The sequence below is a fragment of the Canis lupus genome, chromosome 8 (genome assembly GCF_011100685.1).
Source record: "Canis lupus familiaris isolate Mischka breed German Shepherd chromosome 8, alternate assembly UU_Cfam_GSD_1.0, whole genome shotgun sequence".
NCBI lineage: Eukaryota > Metazoa > Chordata > Mammalia > Carnivora > Canidae > Canis > Canis lupus.
In genome coordinates, this window is record NC_049229.1 from 24071811 (window position 1) to 24089302 (window position 17492).

The 17492-nt window shown below is 32.7% G+C and overlaps 1 protein-coding gene across 3 annotated transcripts in view; it reads right to left on the bottom strand.

Moving 5' to 3' along the window:
• Positions 1-17492, bottom strand: part of MDGA2 (MAM domain containing glycosylphosphatidylinositol anchor 2) — a 782196-nt gene that overhangs the window by 22637 nt on the left and 742067 nt on the right. For all 3 annotated transcript variants that reach the window (XR_005363220.1, XR_005363219.1, XM_038544626.1), the window contains exons 13-14: positions 16294-16449; positions 15651-15809 (exon numbers count right to left, since the gene is read on the bottom strand). Coding sequence is in view for 1 of the 3 variants with exons in the window: in XM_038544626.1 (XP_038400554.1) it covers positions 15651-15809; positions 16294-16449 (315 nt within the window). In the remaining 2 variants the exon portion in view is untranslated. The remainder of the gene's footprint in view (positions 1-15650; positions 15810-16293; positions 16450-17492) is intronic.

Below are 17492 nucleotides of genomic sequence, written 5' to 3' on the forward strand. Positions count from 1 at the left end.
ATTACTCTAGATTATCTTGGTCGGTCTTAAATGTAATCCCATATATCTTTATAAGATGAAGGCAAGGAGATTTGATACAGGAGAGAAGAAGGTCTTGTGAACGAAAAAGAAGATACTACGTGGCTGGTTTTGAAGATGGAAGAAGAAGCCACAAGCCAAACAGAGGCAGGCTCTATAAGCTAGGGATTATTCTCCCCTAGAGCTTTTAGAGGAACTAGCCCTGTTGACACCTTGATTTTTAGCTCCATGATATTCGTTTTGGATTTCTGTCTTCTGGAACTGTAAGATAGTGCATTTGTCTTGTTTTAAGCCATATAGTTTATGGTAACTTCTTTGTTATGGCTGTAACAGATGTGTATGTACTGAGTGACTTGCACAAAGTCTGACTCTTATTGCCTTGTCTTATATTACCAATTATAATCTCTTTTTCAGTTTACTTTTCATCCAAGTCTCATTTTCTTCTAAAAGAATTATTTGAAGATAAAATAAGAATAAGCTCGCTACATGATTTGATATATTTCTTTCAACAGTTTCATGTTCTGCACATAGTAAAAATAGTAGTGGTGCTGATGATACTAATAAAACACACTATATGTTAAACACTTACTCCAGATAAGGAATTAATCCTCTCCACAATCCTATGAAGTACAACTATAGAGAAAACTTAGAGTGGTTATTTGATCAGTTCCTACAGTAAGTAAATAGCAGAGGCAAAATTTGAACCCACAGATTAGAGTCTGATATATTGATCACTAAGCAATCAGTATTTTGATACACTTAAACAGTTTTATTGAGATATAAGTTACATGCAATAAAATTCTCTCTTTTTAAATGTACAGCTCAATAACTTTTGATTGATATGTATTGTAGTGTAAGCGCCACTCCATCAAGATATGGAATATTTCCATCTTCCCAAAAAGCTCCCTCACTTTCCTTTGCAGTTAATCTTCGTAGCCCTTGTTCCTCTGCCAGGCAACTACTGACAAGACTTTCTTGACTAACTAATGATTTTTGCCTTTTCTAGAATTTCATATTACTGAAATTACGCAGTAAGCATATTTTTGTGTGCCTCGCTACTTTTCTTCAACGTAACTTCTGTTATATTTATCTATGTTATTGCGTTTGTCTTCTAATTTTAGTTCATTTATTGTTACTATAGTTTTTGATATGTTTGGAATTATGTATATCATCTTATTTGTTCTCCACTTGTCCCTTGTTTTTTTTTTTTTTTTTTTTTTTTTTTTTTTTTTTTTTTTTTAGTCCTTTGCAGCTCCTTCCCTTCTTTCTTTTCAGTTGATATTATTTTATTTTTTTAGGTTTCAATTTATTTCTTCTACTGATTTTTAAATCTTCCTTTTAAATTGTGTTTTAGTGTTGTTTCAGAGCTACAAAAGGTACTCATAACTTTCGTAGTCTAATTATTTCAATATTTTATTCTTCATGCTCAAAATTCATCCATTTTACCTCCCTTACTTGTTTTACTATTACATTCCTCCTTTCATTTCAAAGTTCATACTTTATACTCTATATCTTACTTCACACATGTAATAACCTAACAATAGTATAATTAATTTACTTATCCTTTTTCTATTTTTTTTAATATATTTTTTTCAATTTTTATTTATTTATGATAGTCACAGAGAGAGAGAGAGAGAGAGGCAGAGACATAGGCCGAGGGAGAAGCAGGCTCCATACACCGGGAGCCCGATGTGGGATTCGATCCCGGGTCTCCAGGATCGCGCCCTGGGCCAAAGGCAGGCGCCAAACCGCTGCGCCACCCAGGGATCCCTCCTTTTTCTATTTTTAATAGTAATTGTATCTTTTACCTTTGTTTGAATTGTAAACCTCACCTTACTGTGAATAGTCAGATGTAGTTTATGTAAATCATAAGAACATAGTTTTTAAATTTTCCACTTATTTACCATTTTTTTTTAAAGATTTTATTTACTTATTTGGCAGAGAGAGAGAGAGAGAGTGCATGCAAAGCAACCAGGGGGGATAGGAGAAACAAACACCCCAATGTGGGACTCTATCCCAGGACCCTGGGATCATGACTTGAACCAAAGGCAGATGCTCAACTGACTGAGCCACCCAGGAACCCCTTATTTACTATTTCTGACAGTCTTTTTTCTATCTGTAGATCTGAGTTAAAATCTAGCACCACTTCCCTTTGGCCTGAAGGACATCCTTTAGTACTTGTAGTAGTGGTGATCTGCTGGAGATAAAGTTTCTCAGATATGTTTATATAAAAACAACTTCATTTCACTCCAATGTTTTTGTGAGATTTTAAGTTCTGCCACTTTTTTTCCCCGAGTACTTTAAGGTGGTTCTATTTTCTTCTGTATAGCACAGTTTCTAATGTGAAGTCAGCTATCATTTTATCTTTGTTCCCTTGTATGTTTTTCTTTCTCCCTCAGGTTGCTTTTGAGCATTTTCCCTTATTTTACTTTTGCAGTAATTTGATTATAATGAGCCTAAATACAGTTCTCTTCATATTCATCTTTATGTAGAGTTTGCTGAACTTCTTTTGGCTTTTCCTTTATTTCTGCCTCATCCCTTTCCTCTACTTTTCAGACTCCAATTATATATATATATATATATATATATATATAAAGGTTTTCCCTTGTGTCATCCCTTTCCTTTCCTTTTCAGAGGAAAGGAAAATGCATATTATGTCATATACATTCATAATATATGTGGCATAATATAATATAAGGCATATATATATATATATATTAGGCAATTTAAGATTCTTCTACCAGTCACCGGAGGCTGTGTTCATTATTCTTCAATCTTTCTCCTTCATTTCTCAGGTTGGAAAATTTTGTCTGTCTTCAAGTTGATTAGCTTTTCTTTTCTTTCTGCGGTGTTGTTTAAGCTCCTCCAGTGAATTTTTTATGTCTTATCTACTACTTTCCAGTATAATTCTTATTTAGCTCTTTTGTATAGTTACTCTTTCCCTGCTAGACCTACCTGTCCAATCATTAAGACTATTTCCTGTGAATCTTTTAACATATTCACTCAAATGTCATTGAACATATTTGTTGGACCTTTTTATAGTTTTTATTTGCTAAGTATAATGTTTGGCCCTCTTCAGGTTCATTTCTATGGAGTGGTTTTTACTTTTTAAGTTACTTTGGATTACATTTCTTGTTTATTTGTATATCTAATCATTTTCATTGAATAATGGGCATTGTGAATATCACGTTATAGAGCCTTAGGTTTTTTTTTTTTTTTTTAAATCTTTTTTTTTTTAATTTATTTATGATAGTCACAGAGAGAGAGAGAGAGAGAGGCAGAGACAGCAAGCTCCATGCACCGGGAGCCCGACGTGGGACTCGATCCCGGATCTCCAGGATCGCGCCCTGGGCCAAAGGCAGGCGCCAAACCGCTGCGCCACCCAGGGATCCCGAGCCTTAGGTTTATAATATTTCTCAGAAGGCGGTTTTGTTTCAGCAGACCATTGAATTACTGACTCATAATGTCAAATTTGCATAGATAGGCTTGGTTTACAGTAACAATACTGATCTGTTGAAAGCCCAAATTGTTGCTCTAAACCCCTTAACTCTATGAGAATCAACCTCCAAATCTGTCTCTACTGTGGATCTTGTTGGGGCTTAGATTTTGTTTTTTTAAGGAAAGGTATAGAGAGGTCAGTTCTCCAGGGAATCATCTTAACTACTAAGGGAGAGCCTGTCTGGTTTTTTCATGTGTCAGAGGCCATTAAGATATCTCCTCACCCTAAAATAGCTTAAACTTCAATATTCCCTACTGCTCTTCTCCCAGGACTCTTTGGCCTTCCCATCTCTGTTCTATTGCCAAGTCCATAAAAGCTTCTAGGTTGCCATACCATAAACCTTGGGTTTTATGAGTCTTATATAAGTACAGAATAGCCTTCAGATAAAGAGTTACATGGAACCCCACATATACTTCTAGAGTCAACTCTGCACACTTCCCTTCTTTTATTCTGATTCACAGATTCTAACTACTTCAGCTGCCCAGAACTCTCATCTCTACCTCCTGAACTCAGTAACACTTTCATGTTATGCTTGAGTTCCAGACTCTATGTTAGGGCCAGGAAATTGTTCTCAGGCAAAGAAATGGCTCCTGTAGAAATGATCTCATTAGTTTCTTTTTTCCCCATAGATCTCAGGCTTGCCCTGCCTATTCCATTTTCTGAAAACCATTACTTAATCTATTTCACCCATTTTAATAGTTGTTTATGGTAACTCTTTATCTGGAGCCAGTGACTTCAAGATACTTTCATTTTGATAAGTTTTACAAATAGTCATTTTCTTCTTAAAATCTATATCTATTTTCCATATAATATATACATTGGTTTATGTGAATATTGCACACAAACACTGCAAAGCAGAAAAGACAATATAAAAATCACCATTAAATTGATCTCTTAGAGGGAGCCTCCTTAATATTTTGGTGTATATTGCTTCAGTTGTTTTTTTTTTTAATATATATCTATCTATATGTGTACAATTACATTATAGTTTTTCTTTCAGATTTTTAGATAAATTTTGTTTAATTCTTTATACATAAGCACACATATTCATATTATGCAAAAATCCATCAATATGAATACCTACTTTTTAAACAAGAACCTCTGCATTCCTTACATCATAGTTGTCACAGCTGGATGACTTTGGTTTAGTATTTTAATCTCTCTGCTTCAATTTCCTCATCATGTAAGTAATGATAATAATAACTAGCATAAGCTTTTGTTGAGAATTAAAATGACTTAAAGCATTTAAACTATATTACGTTTCATACAGTCTTCACTATGTTTTACTATTATCTTCAAGATAGTCAAATAATATTTCTCTAGTTCTCTATTGATAGAGTAGATTGTATTAGTACGCTTCTTAATGTTGAACTGCGACTATATTACAGGAATAAGTTTTAGTTGGTAGTGGACTACCACTCTTTTATTATGATTTTTTCCTTTTGTTAGTATTATATTTAAGAATAATGCATGCATATGTATACATGATGTTCCACAGCTTTGTTTTTTATTTTATCTTGTCACATGTTCATGTTTGCTCCAGAATCTACTATTTGTTTTTTCCCCTTCAATGTAAAAAAGAATCTCAGGCTTGTCCTCCATAGTACTGATTTTAATTTCCATTGTATGGATTCTGTTCTTTTGTTTCCAATGTCATCTTTTGTTGGCTATTATAATTTATGATGTTACATTCCTTTCTGATCTCATAAAGCTCTCCTTTATTTCTGTCTTTTATTCAGTTCATTTTTAAAAATTCATCCACTGTTATGTCATTGTGATTTTTTATTGTTTAATAAAGTTCATGTTCTTATGAATATACTGAAATCTATAAAGCATATACAGGACAAATTGTACTTTCACTTGAATTGTAAGTCTTTTTCAACAATATGTGTTTCCTTTACTATATGCATATTAGCTTTGTTTTTTTCTGTGGAATCTTCATTGGAGCTTTATTTTCTCAATCTCTCTCATTCTCTCTCTCTTATTTTAATCCTCTTTATTCATTCTTAAACCCCCCCAAAATTTATGGAGCTTATTTTATCTCCACAGGATAGGTGTGGATTTTGTTTGCTTCTCCTGTAAGATCTAAAGCAGCAGAGCCAGTTAATGTGAGATACACTACTACATCAAGATTCAGCAATCTGAGAATAATGGAAAGGCACTTATGTCTTTGTGCTATTTAAGAATTGAATTTGGGGGACTATCCCACTGTGCTCAGTAATCCCTTGTGGCAAAAAGTAGCTTTCTGAATCCATCTATTTTCCTTTTTAGATACTCAATGAGGCTCAATTTTCCTTGTTCATTGGTACTGGTACCTTGTACACCAGAAAGGCAACCTTGTGCCAAAAGGAAAAGACACTGCAGAACATATTTCTGTGTGATGTAACTGAATTCTAATTTTTAACATAAATCCACAACAAGGAGGGATTACAAGGAAATCAAGCTGAAATAAAAAAATAAATTGTGTTAAACATTAAATTAAGTTATAATACTTTTTGAATTTCTTAGTTGTCATTGGACTTACAAAGTGGGTATATAACATACACCTTTAGGAATTATTTGAAGAAACAGTCTATATGTGCATTAGATAGAAAAGGGGCTCCTCATCTCTTCCATGGCCTCTGTCTGCTATAGCCTACAGCTGTATTAGTGATAACTGATTGGGTTAAGCTGTAGTATTCTCTACTGATCTCTTAGCTAATTGAACTGCTTTTACAGAAAGAAAAATATCATTTATCTTTTTTTTAAATTACTTAAATGTAACACCTAACTTCTCTTTCTAATAGAAGGCCTTCAATATCTTGCATAGAAAGAATCAAGGATGTACTCTCTAAGCTATTAGGGCAGTTCAAGTTTTTCCATACTTTAAAAGTTACCAGTAGATGTGAGGTAAATGTAAATGTGAGGTGCTAATGTAAATATATGGAAATGAATGAATTACCATTTTATGTTTAAGTCTTATTTCTCTTGAGTAGCGTGACCAGTTATTTTGATTCAAGTGACAGGAATCAGTCCTATCATTGGATCAATACTTGGAAATTTATGTCAAATGTTAATAAAATAACATTCTTTTTTAGATTTATTTGTTGTAATTAACATTCTTTTTTAGATTTATTTGTTGTAATTAGACAAAAAAAGTAACATGTACTGTAAGTCTTTCAGAATTTACTTAAAGAAATACATACTTTAACAAAATTTACACATTTATATATATATAAAACTTATCATTATTATACCAATAGTGATAAGTTATTGTATCAGGATCAAATACATATTTTCTCAGGGAATATGCTTTCCTTGTGATCATGTTTATATTTTTAATTAATATTTTTACCTATATAATAAAAATTCAAACTTGAATTATTTCAATTTATGTTTACTGAATAAATATTATGTGAAAAATATTTGTTCTAGATCTAAAGAAGCCAGGTCTGAATTATCTCAGATTTGAATTTGGTTTTGAATAGATTATATGAGCTACGGTCAATTGTGGCTAGATTTTATTTTACTTTTTTTAAAATATTTTATTTATTTATTCATGAGAGAGAGACAGACAGAGAGAGAGCAACAGACACAGGCAGAAGAAGAAGCAGGCTCCATGCAGGGAGCCCAACGTGGGACTGGATCCCGGGTCTCCAGGATCACACCCTGGGCTGAAGGCAGCACTAAACCGCTGAGCCATCTGGGCTGCCCCAGATTTTATTTTAAAAGGCAAGCATTACTTATTTAAAAAGACACTAAAAGTATAACTGAGTAATATAAATTCTTTAAAATATATTATAATTTAAGCATCATATTCTAATGCACATAGTCTTAATTATACTCCATTATCCAAATCAATGAATCCAAACTATTGATTCACTGGTTTATTTTAGACAACAGCAATATTAGTAGATAAATAATTTTAGGACTTTTTTCAAGCAAGTTTCAGTTTTTTAAGTTTACAAAAGAGAATTCAGTGACAATAGTTATCTAAACTTATGTTCAGGTCATCTAGGTCAATGAAATTAGAACTTGTGAAACAGAATAAAGCAATTCAAGAGAAGTTAGATTCAGCAAAGCTGATTCAGCACATTATTATACTATTATAGTACGAAAATTCCAAAGTGAATATGATGGATTGTGTTAATACCCTTTAAAAGTAATTTTAAGCCCTTAGAGGCACTGTGTTTATGCTTGAGTAGGCACCAGGTATCAAAAGGTAAGAATTTAATCATCCCCAAGGATTTTCAAATGCTACCTAGTTCCAAGATACAAGTTTGAAGTTGCTAAGCAAAATTTAACTGTCTTTTTCTTCTCTTTGGTTCCTCAATTCTCATCTTTTGATCACCACCCCTTCTAGAGTCAGGTGCAAGAGCTCGAGAACTGACCTCACATTAAGGACTATGGTCAGAAAGGCTAAATGACCTAAGTGTTGTATTATTTCATGAACATTGACCAACGTTTTGGAGTTATTTATGGCATTGTGAAATAGAATGATTCTTATTTTGATACTATTTCATAGAAATTACTGTGTAAATATAATTTGCATAAATGCTATCTATAATTATTATTACCTAGTTCTCTTCTCTAAGTCATTATCATAATTTTACTTTTAACTATTTACTAAAAATATGTATTTTATATGTTTTATATAAACAACTGAAATATATGTGCATACATATTTCCTACAGCTACTTGAAATTACTGAGTTCATAGAAATTAATTTGTAATTTGGTTTACTCTAAGGCCTAGGGATCACTTGCATATAAATCACATTTTTATTTTAATCAGTAATATAGACATTAATTCGTGTTTCACATTTCATGGAAGATGAGGATGTGCCACAATCATCTAGCTTCAGGCAAGAGCCATGTATATTGATAGGTAATTGTTAGTATCATTTGTTTTATACACACAGACAAAAGTGGGAAATTATAAAATCATTTTCTACTTGAATATAAATGGCTGCAAGCATCTACTATTATTTTTTTCAATATATAATTGCAATGATATCTTAAAAAAAATGTCAGTTCATTTTCTCCAGTCATCACCATGCCTCTTTGTATCCAGTTGAATCTCTACATTAGTGTCCAATAAATTTTCCTCAAACATAGCCTTCATCAGGCTTTCTATTTCTCTGATATGTATCACATCCCTTATGTAGACCCTGACGCTCTGGCTATACCACTTCCCCTTCTCTATGGTAAGACCATTATTCTCCATTCCAACATGTGGCTTCTTTTCTTACATCCTGTAACCTTTGCCTTCAGCAGAATACTTGTTACGATGGTTTACATTTTTTCTCTTCCATAGAAACTTTATTTTAACTTTGCTTTCAGTGTCCTTTCCCTTGTTCACCCACAACACAGGCTTGTCATGTATTTTGATGAATATTACTTTCTGATTTTTATTTTATTCAGTAATTTATTATCCTAAATGTGATGACAAACTATTTGAAGGATAAGGACCTTTCACTACAATTATTTCTTATTTTCTATAGAACTCTATATACTACTAGGCACATAGCATGTGCAATTCATTCTGTTGAACAAAAATGAGTAAATTCAAGATTGAAGGGTAAAAATACTCATCACAATAAATCTATACTTTCAGTGAAGTTAGTTTAAAAAGTTTGGTACATTGAGTGAGAAACAAAAGCAAGTCAACCCATTTACTTACTATCAATTCAACTGATGAAATATTATTTTTTATTTATTACACTAAGAATTAGACTTGTATATTTTGAAACACCAGCCATTCTCAGTCATATCATTAATTTTATTTAAACATTTCAGTTTCTACTACACATTGTTTGAGAAATAAATAGGAGGAGAATAAATTTAGGGGTTGTTGGTGGTTCAAAACACAGACTTAAAAGATAAGTGCACTAGATATTACATACAGTCTTATTAGACAGTCTGTTGACAAGTGTGTGTAATAACACATTTTAATTACAAGTGGTTATAAATCAGAGTTCCGTTCTATCTAACCCCACTTGAAAAAATATGTCTTAATTCAAGAAAACAATTTAATCAATGAATGTCTTCCACCTACAGCATTATTCTCACACTGATTGACCTTGGCATTATTAGTATTATATACAAATAGAATTTTACTGAAAACAAGCTCAAACTCTCTTTCCTATCATGTTTAACTCCAAGTGGAAAAAAAAAGTGAGCTAATTTCCTATTTGAGGAACATACTTGAGATAAAAGCAAGCATCTTTATTTTTTACTCAAACAGAAGAAATATGGTCTTTAACCAAAATGAGAATAAAAATCAGACTTCTAGGATCATGCAAAAGATTGTCACCATTGTCCTTCTTATCTTGTATAAAACCACTGAAATCTCCATTTTAAAAACTTTGCCAGCACTGAGAGAGTTTTTAATCCACTCTCGCTAAAAGGTAAATAAGATATCTTATTAAAAGAAATTTAATTAAAGGTTAATTCCAGATTTGTTAAATTCTATTTCTGTATTCTCTTAGTCAATCACAAAATGAAATATCTGGACCATGATACTGCAACCCAAAACATGAACTGTAATGTATTATGGCCTGTCAGTATATAAAATTTTTATTTGAACCCGTTTTATATCTTTCTAAAAGTACCGAGTGAAGACATTTCCCATTATACTACTAAGGGTACTTTTATAAACATAAATTTCTCTTTGAATTAGTCATTAAGAAATATGTGACACTTTTGCTTTCCTCTGTGCTTTAGTTGCCAGAACACTTAGATTCAAATTCAAGCTAACCGAATGATTTATTTTTTCCCCCAACATATTCTATAAAGTCTTGGTGAAATGATCTGTTTCCAATCTGCACCAATACTTTTAATTCCCTTGCTTTGTTATTTTTCTAGCACACTCATAAGCTTAAATATCTAGTTTATATTATTTCTTAAAAAATCTATTGAGCATTAGTTGTTTCAGAGGGTCAAATAGAAAACAATCATCATTACTGCTCTCGGGGGCTTACAGTCTCTCAGAGGTCAGAGTGACAAATATGATAGAGATGGGCACCAGCTGTCATAGGAACAAAAGGAGTAAGAGTATGGGGGAAAATTTCAGCATCTGTCCTTGAGTTAGCTTTTGAAAGAAGAATGTGAGTTACTTAGGTGATTTAAGAAGGGCAAAAGTATTTATTCTGTCATCTGATTTAAAATAATATTCATTTGCTTAATAAATATTTATATAGTGGGCAAATAAATATTTACATTCGCAGGGCACCATGTAATGGGGAGAGGCCTAATTTCATGTAGTTCAGCAGAACAAGGATAGACCCTAGAAAAGGGTCCCAGATACAAGACAGCCCATTTGGAGAACTTCCTGACTAGCTGGTATAGACTATGCAGCTGCCCTAAGGAGAAGCCAGAGGGACATATATACTTAAAGTTCTTATGTTACTGGTTTTAGAGCATGATCTTTACCCCAGAAACTATGGGCCCAAGAGACAGCAAGGAAATCAGTTAGCAGGGGAATTCAGTAATTGGCATTGAAACTGAGCATTATATCCTAAAACACATTTTAAGACACTGAAGACTGATATCCTGATCTTCACCTGCTTCAACTTCCTCTGTATCACTGATTGGTCTCTGCTTCCATTTACCATTCTCCTCAAATGGTATACTCTTGGAACATGCAACAGCTGCATTTATTTTATAGAAGAAAATAGATATTGTTAAAAAGGCAACTCCTAGGTCCGCTTGCCATTCTTGCATCTAGGAGTGGCTCAACAGCCACATTCCTACTTAATTCTTTTCTTCTCACCTCAGTGGAAGTGACATTAGTTCCCTTCTTCAAGGCTAATTCTACTAGAACTCTCAATTTCCATTTCTTCAGGAAACTTTCTTCCTTTTGACTTTTGTATCTATAAATTTGCCTTTCTATTATTTTTTTCCTCTTAAAATAGGCACATCTACAACACTACATCTCTACTTTATCACTTCTTCCCCACTCTCAAAATTCATGAAACAATAGATCCCATTAATGGATTCTTTTTCTTTGCTTCCCAGTTGTTCCACAGTGAAATTGGGTTTCTAGAGTCACAACTTTATTGAACCATACTTATCAAGTTCAATGGATGTATTCATAAGTGCATTTTGTAATTTTATCCTTAATTTCCTGGTATAATATGATGATGCTTATAACTCACATTCTTTCTAGAAATAAATGAATTTCATTTTTTACTGAATTTAATAAGCTTTTGTTGTATCAAAAACAAAATGTGGCCTCATGTGAAGTTCAATTCCTCTCACGAACATTAGAAATCCAGCTGATTAATCATGAATCAAAATGCCTACAGGATTGCTGAAATAATCACACTATTGTCAAGAGCTAGATATTGTATCCTGTACATATAAATCAACAGTTAGCTTATTGTAGTTTTCATTTACTTTTTTCTTCAATCAATTTTTTCTTCTTCAATCAATTTTGATGAAACATTAAACTAACAAGAACTTGTACCAATGTGGCAAATAAACGCTAAGGTGCCTCCCAATGATTTCCACCTCCTAGCATTAACATTCTTTTGTAATTTCCTCCCATTAAGTGTGGGTTGTAATTATCAGCTCAGTTGTTAGAATAAGACAGAAGTTAAAAGTCTTGAGCATGTATTTGCTCTCTGTCATGGATTGCTTGCTCTGGAGGAAGCCTGCTGCCCTGCCATGATAGAATCCCAGACAGATGTCCATATGCCGAGGAACTGAGAACTAAGAGGAATTTAACAGCCAGCAAGAAATCAATGTCCTTAGTCTGATACTATGATAGAGTGAGGCCTGCCAAAAACCAAATGAGCGGGCTTAAAAATATATCATCCCTAAGTTGAGTCTTCAAATTTGAGGGCAATCATGCCTGACAGCTTGTCTGCAACCTCATGGGAGACCTCGAGCCACAGACACTCTGCCAAGCCGCACCCATATTCCTGACCCACAGACATTAAGAGGTAAATGTTTTGTTGTTTCAAGCCACAAAATTTTGGGGAATTTTTTTATGCAGTAATCATTAAGTAATATGCCATATTTGACTTTATTTTAAAGAGGAATCTTTTCTAAGTAATGCATAAATGATCACCCATTTTTGTTTTAAAAAATTACAACTCTTTATAATAATATATTGAGCATTAGTCATAGTTTAGACTGCAAAGATTATTTATAGTTACTCAAGAAGGAATAACCACAATTAGGCTTAGAAATCCAGGAAAAATCATTTTTTAATCTGGATTTCTAAGAGAATCCATCAAACTGAGAATGTTATTTGTAAAGCCAGTGGCTATAAATGCCCCCCCCCCCCGGGTGTTCAGATAAATGAGTGTCTTAGAATAATATTTGCAAAGAGGGAAGGTTTCAGCTATAGGCAATCTCCCTAATGAGGTTCACTCATTTAGTCCTCATTGATTAGTCAATGTCTGAAACAAACATTTTTGCCTAGATTTTATTAAGCAGCATGATTATATCCTGCCAAGTGGGACTCAAGTGACAGGTCTGATACCTGCAAACTTCAAACATATGATGAGACAGAGAAATGGCACAGGCATCAAAGTGGCAAATGTATGGGCACATGGAAGAAATGGAGAATTGCCTTTCTTCCTCAAACAATTCAGAATAACCCTGGCAGAAGTCACCTGGACATTCATTGACAATCAAGAGAAAAAGAATAACAAGTGTGAAGTTAAAAGTATATTAAAACTATCTTGGAGCAACATAAATATGCAGAAGTTTTGAAAGGGGGATAGCCTCATAAAAATAGTAACTGCATATTTTATTCATTAAAGTAGTTCAAAATATTAATCTTGGAATAATTTATTTAAAAATCAATTTTAAATAGGCTTATTTAATAAGCCTATTCCAGGGTATACTGGGAAAAGAGAAAGGAAGTCTGAGAAATATATTTGAAATAAATAAGTAAAACATACATCATTAGCTATGGGCAATATTAGAGTTGAGCTAATCATACCTTTGTAATAAGATCATAATCTCACAATAAATAAGATGGTTTGGTAGTGGTGTGGAAATTTATTTCTTTTCATAGGTCAGGCTGTAGTGAACCTATGACTACTGTCATAACTTCCTAACTGCTTTTCTGGTCTATATTCTGTTTCTCAGTGATTTTACCCACTCTTAAGATTTACTTTCCCAAATCAAAAATCTCACATTGTCTGCACAAAATCTGTAATGTCTCCTCAACCAACAAATTAGATAAACTTTTTTGACACTTCATAAGTCTTCTTGCAGAGTGGAGAAGCAGGCATATTCTGTGTCTAGCTTCTCAGATTGGTATCATGGCTTTGCTATTTATGGGCTATGATGATATGGCAAGTAAAATGAAGTTCTTTGTATCAGTTTGTTTATCTATGAAATAATTGATTTAATGAGCACAATGTTTATCGTGAAAATGAAAAGAAATAATCCATGACATGTTAGGAATAGTACCTGGTCCATAAACATTAGCTATTACTTGAGTGTTGCCATAATTGCTGCTATTTGAGAGTCAAAGTAGCCTAAGATTATGAGTGTCTACCATCTGATGGGGGAATTTTATATATGTTATCTCATTTAACTTGAACTATAAATTTCTGAAACAGGAATTATTATTCCTATTTTACAGATGAGGAAACCACCATAATGCAGACACTTTAAGTGAATTTTCGAAATTCCTGCAGTGCCTGAGTGCTACAGCCAAGTTCCAGCCCAGGTCTTAACTTCATTCTAAGGGTACTTTTTACTGTACAAGTTTGTCCTTCTAGATTTGTTACCTAGTACTCCACTGTGAAAAGTACTGGTTAATGGTGCTGGCAGTGAGGTTATGCCCCAGCATAGCAAGTTACTTGTAATTCATACAAATGCTCTGAGCTTCAGTTTTCTTACTGTAAAAGATAAACAATAATGCTCTTTTTTATGAACTGATCAAGGGGGTTACTTCGCTTAAAAAATGCAGTAGCTGGAATATATCACGTGCAAAATTTTAGTAGTTTATATAATTATATATTTATATGAAAACACTTAATATCTTCCTAATTTCCCACATTTTACTTCCTCATTATCAGTGGCTTAATCTTCCCTGTGCTCAACTCTGTCGAATGAAAATGTATTCATCTTTCATAGAGAAACGTTTTCCTTTATCCTTAAACATTGCCTTATTGTTCAGCTAGATACAGATCCACAGGCCCTGGTCCAAGCTTTGTGGGTTTAGATGCTTCGCCATTTAGAATTTTGTCTTATTTTAGAAAGGTAAAAGAATGTGTATCTCGTATATTATGTGACAGTCTCTGGAAGGATCTGGAACAGAATCTTGTAATTAAGCACAATAATATTTTTGCTACAAATGGTATATATTTTCACATTTGTTTTGATATATAAAGACTATAAATAAGTTTATATTCTAAGGCACATAGATCAGGCTGGCATATATTGCCAAATACGTTCAAAAATTGTGTGTTCAGTTTGTTTGATTTAAGAATTGTGCATAAAGACCCATATGATGACCTGAACCGAAGGCAGATGCTTAACCAACTGAGCCATTTAGGCACCCCTGCTAGGTTCTTTCTAAAGAATATGCAATATTTTATCCAGCATGATTACTTCTCTTAGCCTCCATTCCTGTACAGGGTCTATAAGGGCAGGGAGGGTGTCTTCATCTTTACATGTTCTCCAGGACCAAGGATGTCCTTAAATCTTACGAAGTGTGTTAGGCATACTTTATAAACAAGAAAATATGATACCAGTATTCCAAATGTGTAGAAAGTGCTGAAAGTATTTGCCTTGCAAGTATGACAATACTCATTTTTGTGGTCTTTAACACACATTGAAGTGTTACTCATGCAAATTTCTTTGAAAGCAGCAGCCTGAGTTATATTGGTATTACTTTCAGAAAAAAGATCATAAAGAATTTAACCTACTAATGATTTTCCTGAATTAGGATTCTAGAAGGGATAGGTAATGTTCCAAAATTCAAATTCTAATCCAAAATTTGGAAATTAAGATATGACAGGGGAACAGTCTTAGCATCTTATTTTGCTATTTGAAACTAAGTCATTTAAAGGTCAGTGATGATATTCTTTGACTAAAATCGACTTCATGCTCATGTTTGTGAACTTTCTTCTTCTTAATTATGATTTACTCTAGAAGAAACATAGTAATTCTTGCCATCTCACCTATATGTTGTCCATACATGTGATAAAAGAAGCTGAAACAATATGCAGTGTTCGTGGGGCCATAAGGGTTTTTAGGAGCTATGCTGAAAACAGGGCTGAGAAGTCGAGCCTTTTCGCCTTCCAACCTGGGTCGAGATGTCTCAATGTACATATAAAAACCTTTAAAAAGACAATATAAAATGTTTAAAAACATTATTATTAGGTGATATGAAGTTTGAAACCATTAAGAAGTTTTAGAGTTTTTATATGAAGTAAATTATAGATTCATAGGAGAATTTTGATCTCATTGAAATCTTCATATATATAATATAAAGAATAAGTAAATGATTTACATAATTAAGAATGAAATTGCTTAAAATGTATAAAAATTTTAGACAAAATTGGAATTTAACACTTGAATTATTAAAATAATTTGAATCTCTCAACTATATATGCCAATGATTTCTGAGAGAAAATTAATGTCTACAAACTTTGTGAATATCTGAATTATTGACTGCACAATAAAAATTTAATGTTTTATCCATAACCTTCAAATCTATAGCATTCTGTTGCATGTCATATTAATGGCATTAATGGCATTAATTTCTAAAAGTATAAGACTGGAGTATAATTGTTATAAACACAACATTTCATACCCTCATACCTTCTTTAGAGCCACTACGGTCAGCATTAGGTCCTGTGTTTGGAGTATATTTTGTGTTTCTTGTTGCAGTACTTTGCTTTGTCCAGTCAAAATTATCTGTGTCATCTTGGGTAAACAAACAAATGTTACCATCTTCAAATCCACAGTGAAATTCTCCTGTTAATAAATTTTTATTAAAGCAATTAATATTAATTAAATTAATATAAACACTGCAATATTCTTCTAAATATGTTTAAAACATTATATAGCAATAATAATATGAGATTGGAATAGTGGCGCCAAAGCCATAATAGTGTACAAGATTATGACTAAACATAAAACTATTTAAGTATTAACAAAAAAGAAAAGTAATCTTGATATACAAATCAGTCTCTTGGTTTAATAACTTGAACCCAAACCATTTTCCTCTGAAATATCCAAATAATTGAAATTAAATAATATAATTCACACTTGAATTATGGCTGATGACTTTTCTGAACTTTTTTCAAGTATGGAAATAATCCAAACAAAGCATAACTGTCAATTACAAAATGAGCTTTCTTAATTTCCATGACAACACTTTATTTTATTTTATTTACTTTTTTTAATTTAATTTAATTTTATTTTATTTTTTTCTGACAACACTTTAAAGCTATATACCTTGAGGTTATACTTTTTCACACCATGTCCAGAGACGTTTTTATGTATACCCACTTGCAGAATTGGAAGTTTACTTAGGGAAAGATAATGGCAAAATATTTTAAAAAGTAGTTATCTTTAATTTTTTTTAATGTGGGTATGGTTGAAACCTACTAGAAATAAAGTGATGAAAAGCCTTTATTAAGACTGTAGAAGGACTGAGATTTCTTGGATGCCTGCCTCATGCTGAGTTCAGACCAAACCAGAAGTTCAGAGAGAACCTTTTTCAACTGTCCTTGTAATGAGGGTAGGAGTATGTTTCTAGATATCAAAGGGTTTTCTTACTAGGATATACCCTCCTTGAAATATAGGAGTAAATAAGGAGGATAATCATGTCAACTAGGCACAAAACTAAAATTATCTAAATAGAGAAAAATTAAACATAGCTTTAGTATTTCATTTAAAACCATAGCAATTCTATGAAATCACAAAATACTGACTTATGAGGCTCACAGAAAAGAAAACTTTGGCTAAGTTTAGCTAGTAAGTGATAAACTCAGAGTCCAGTTGAGATTTCCTGG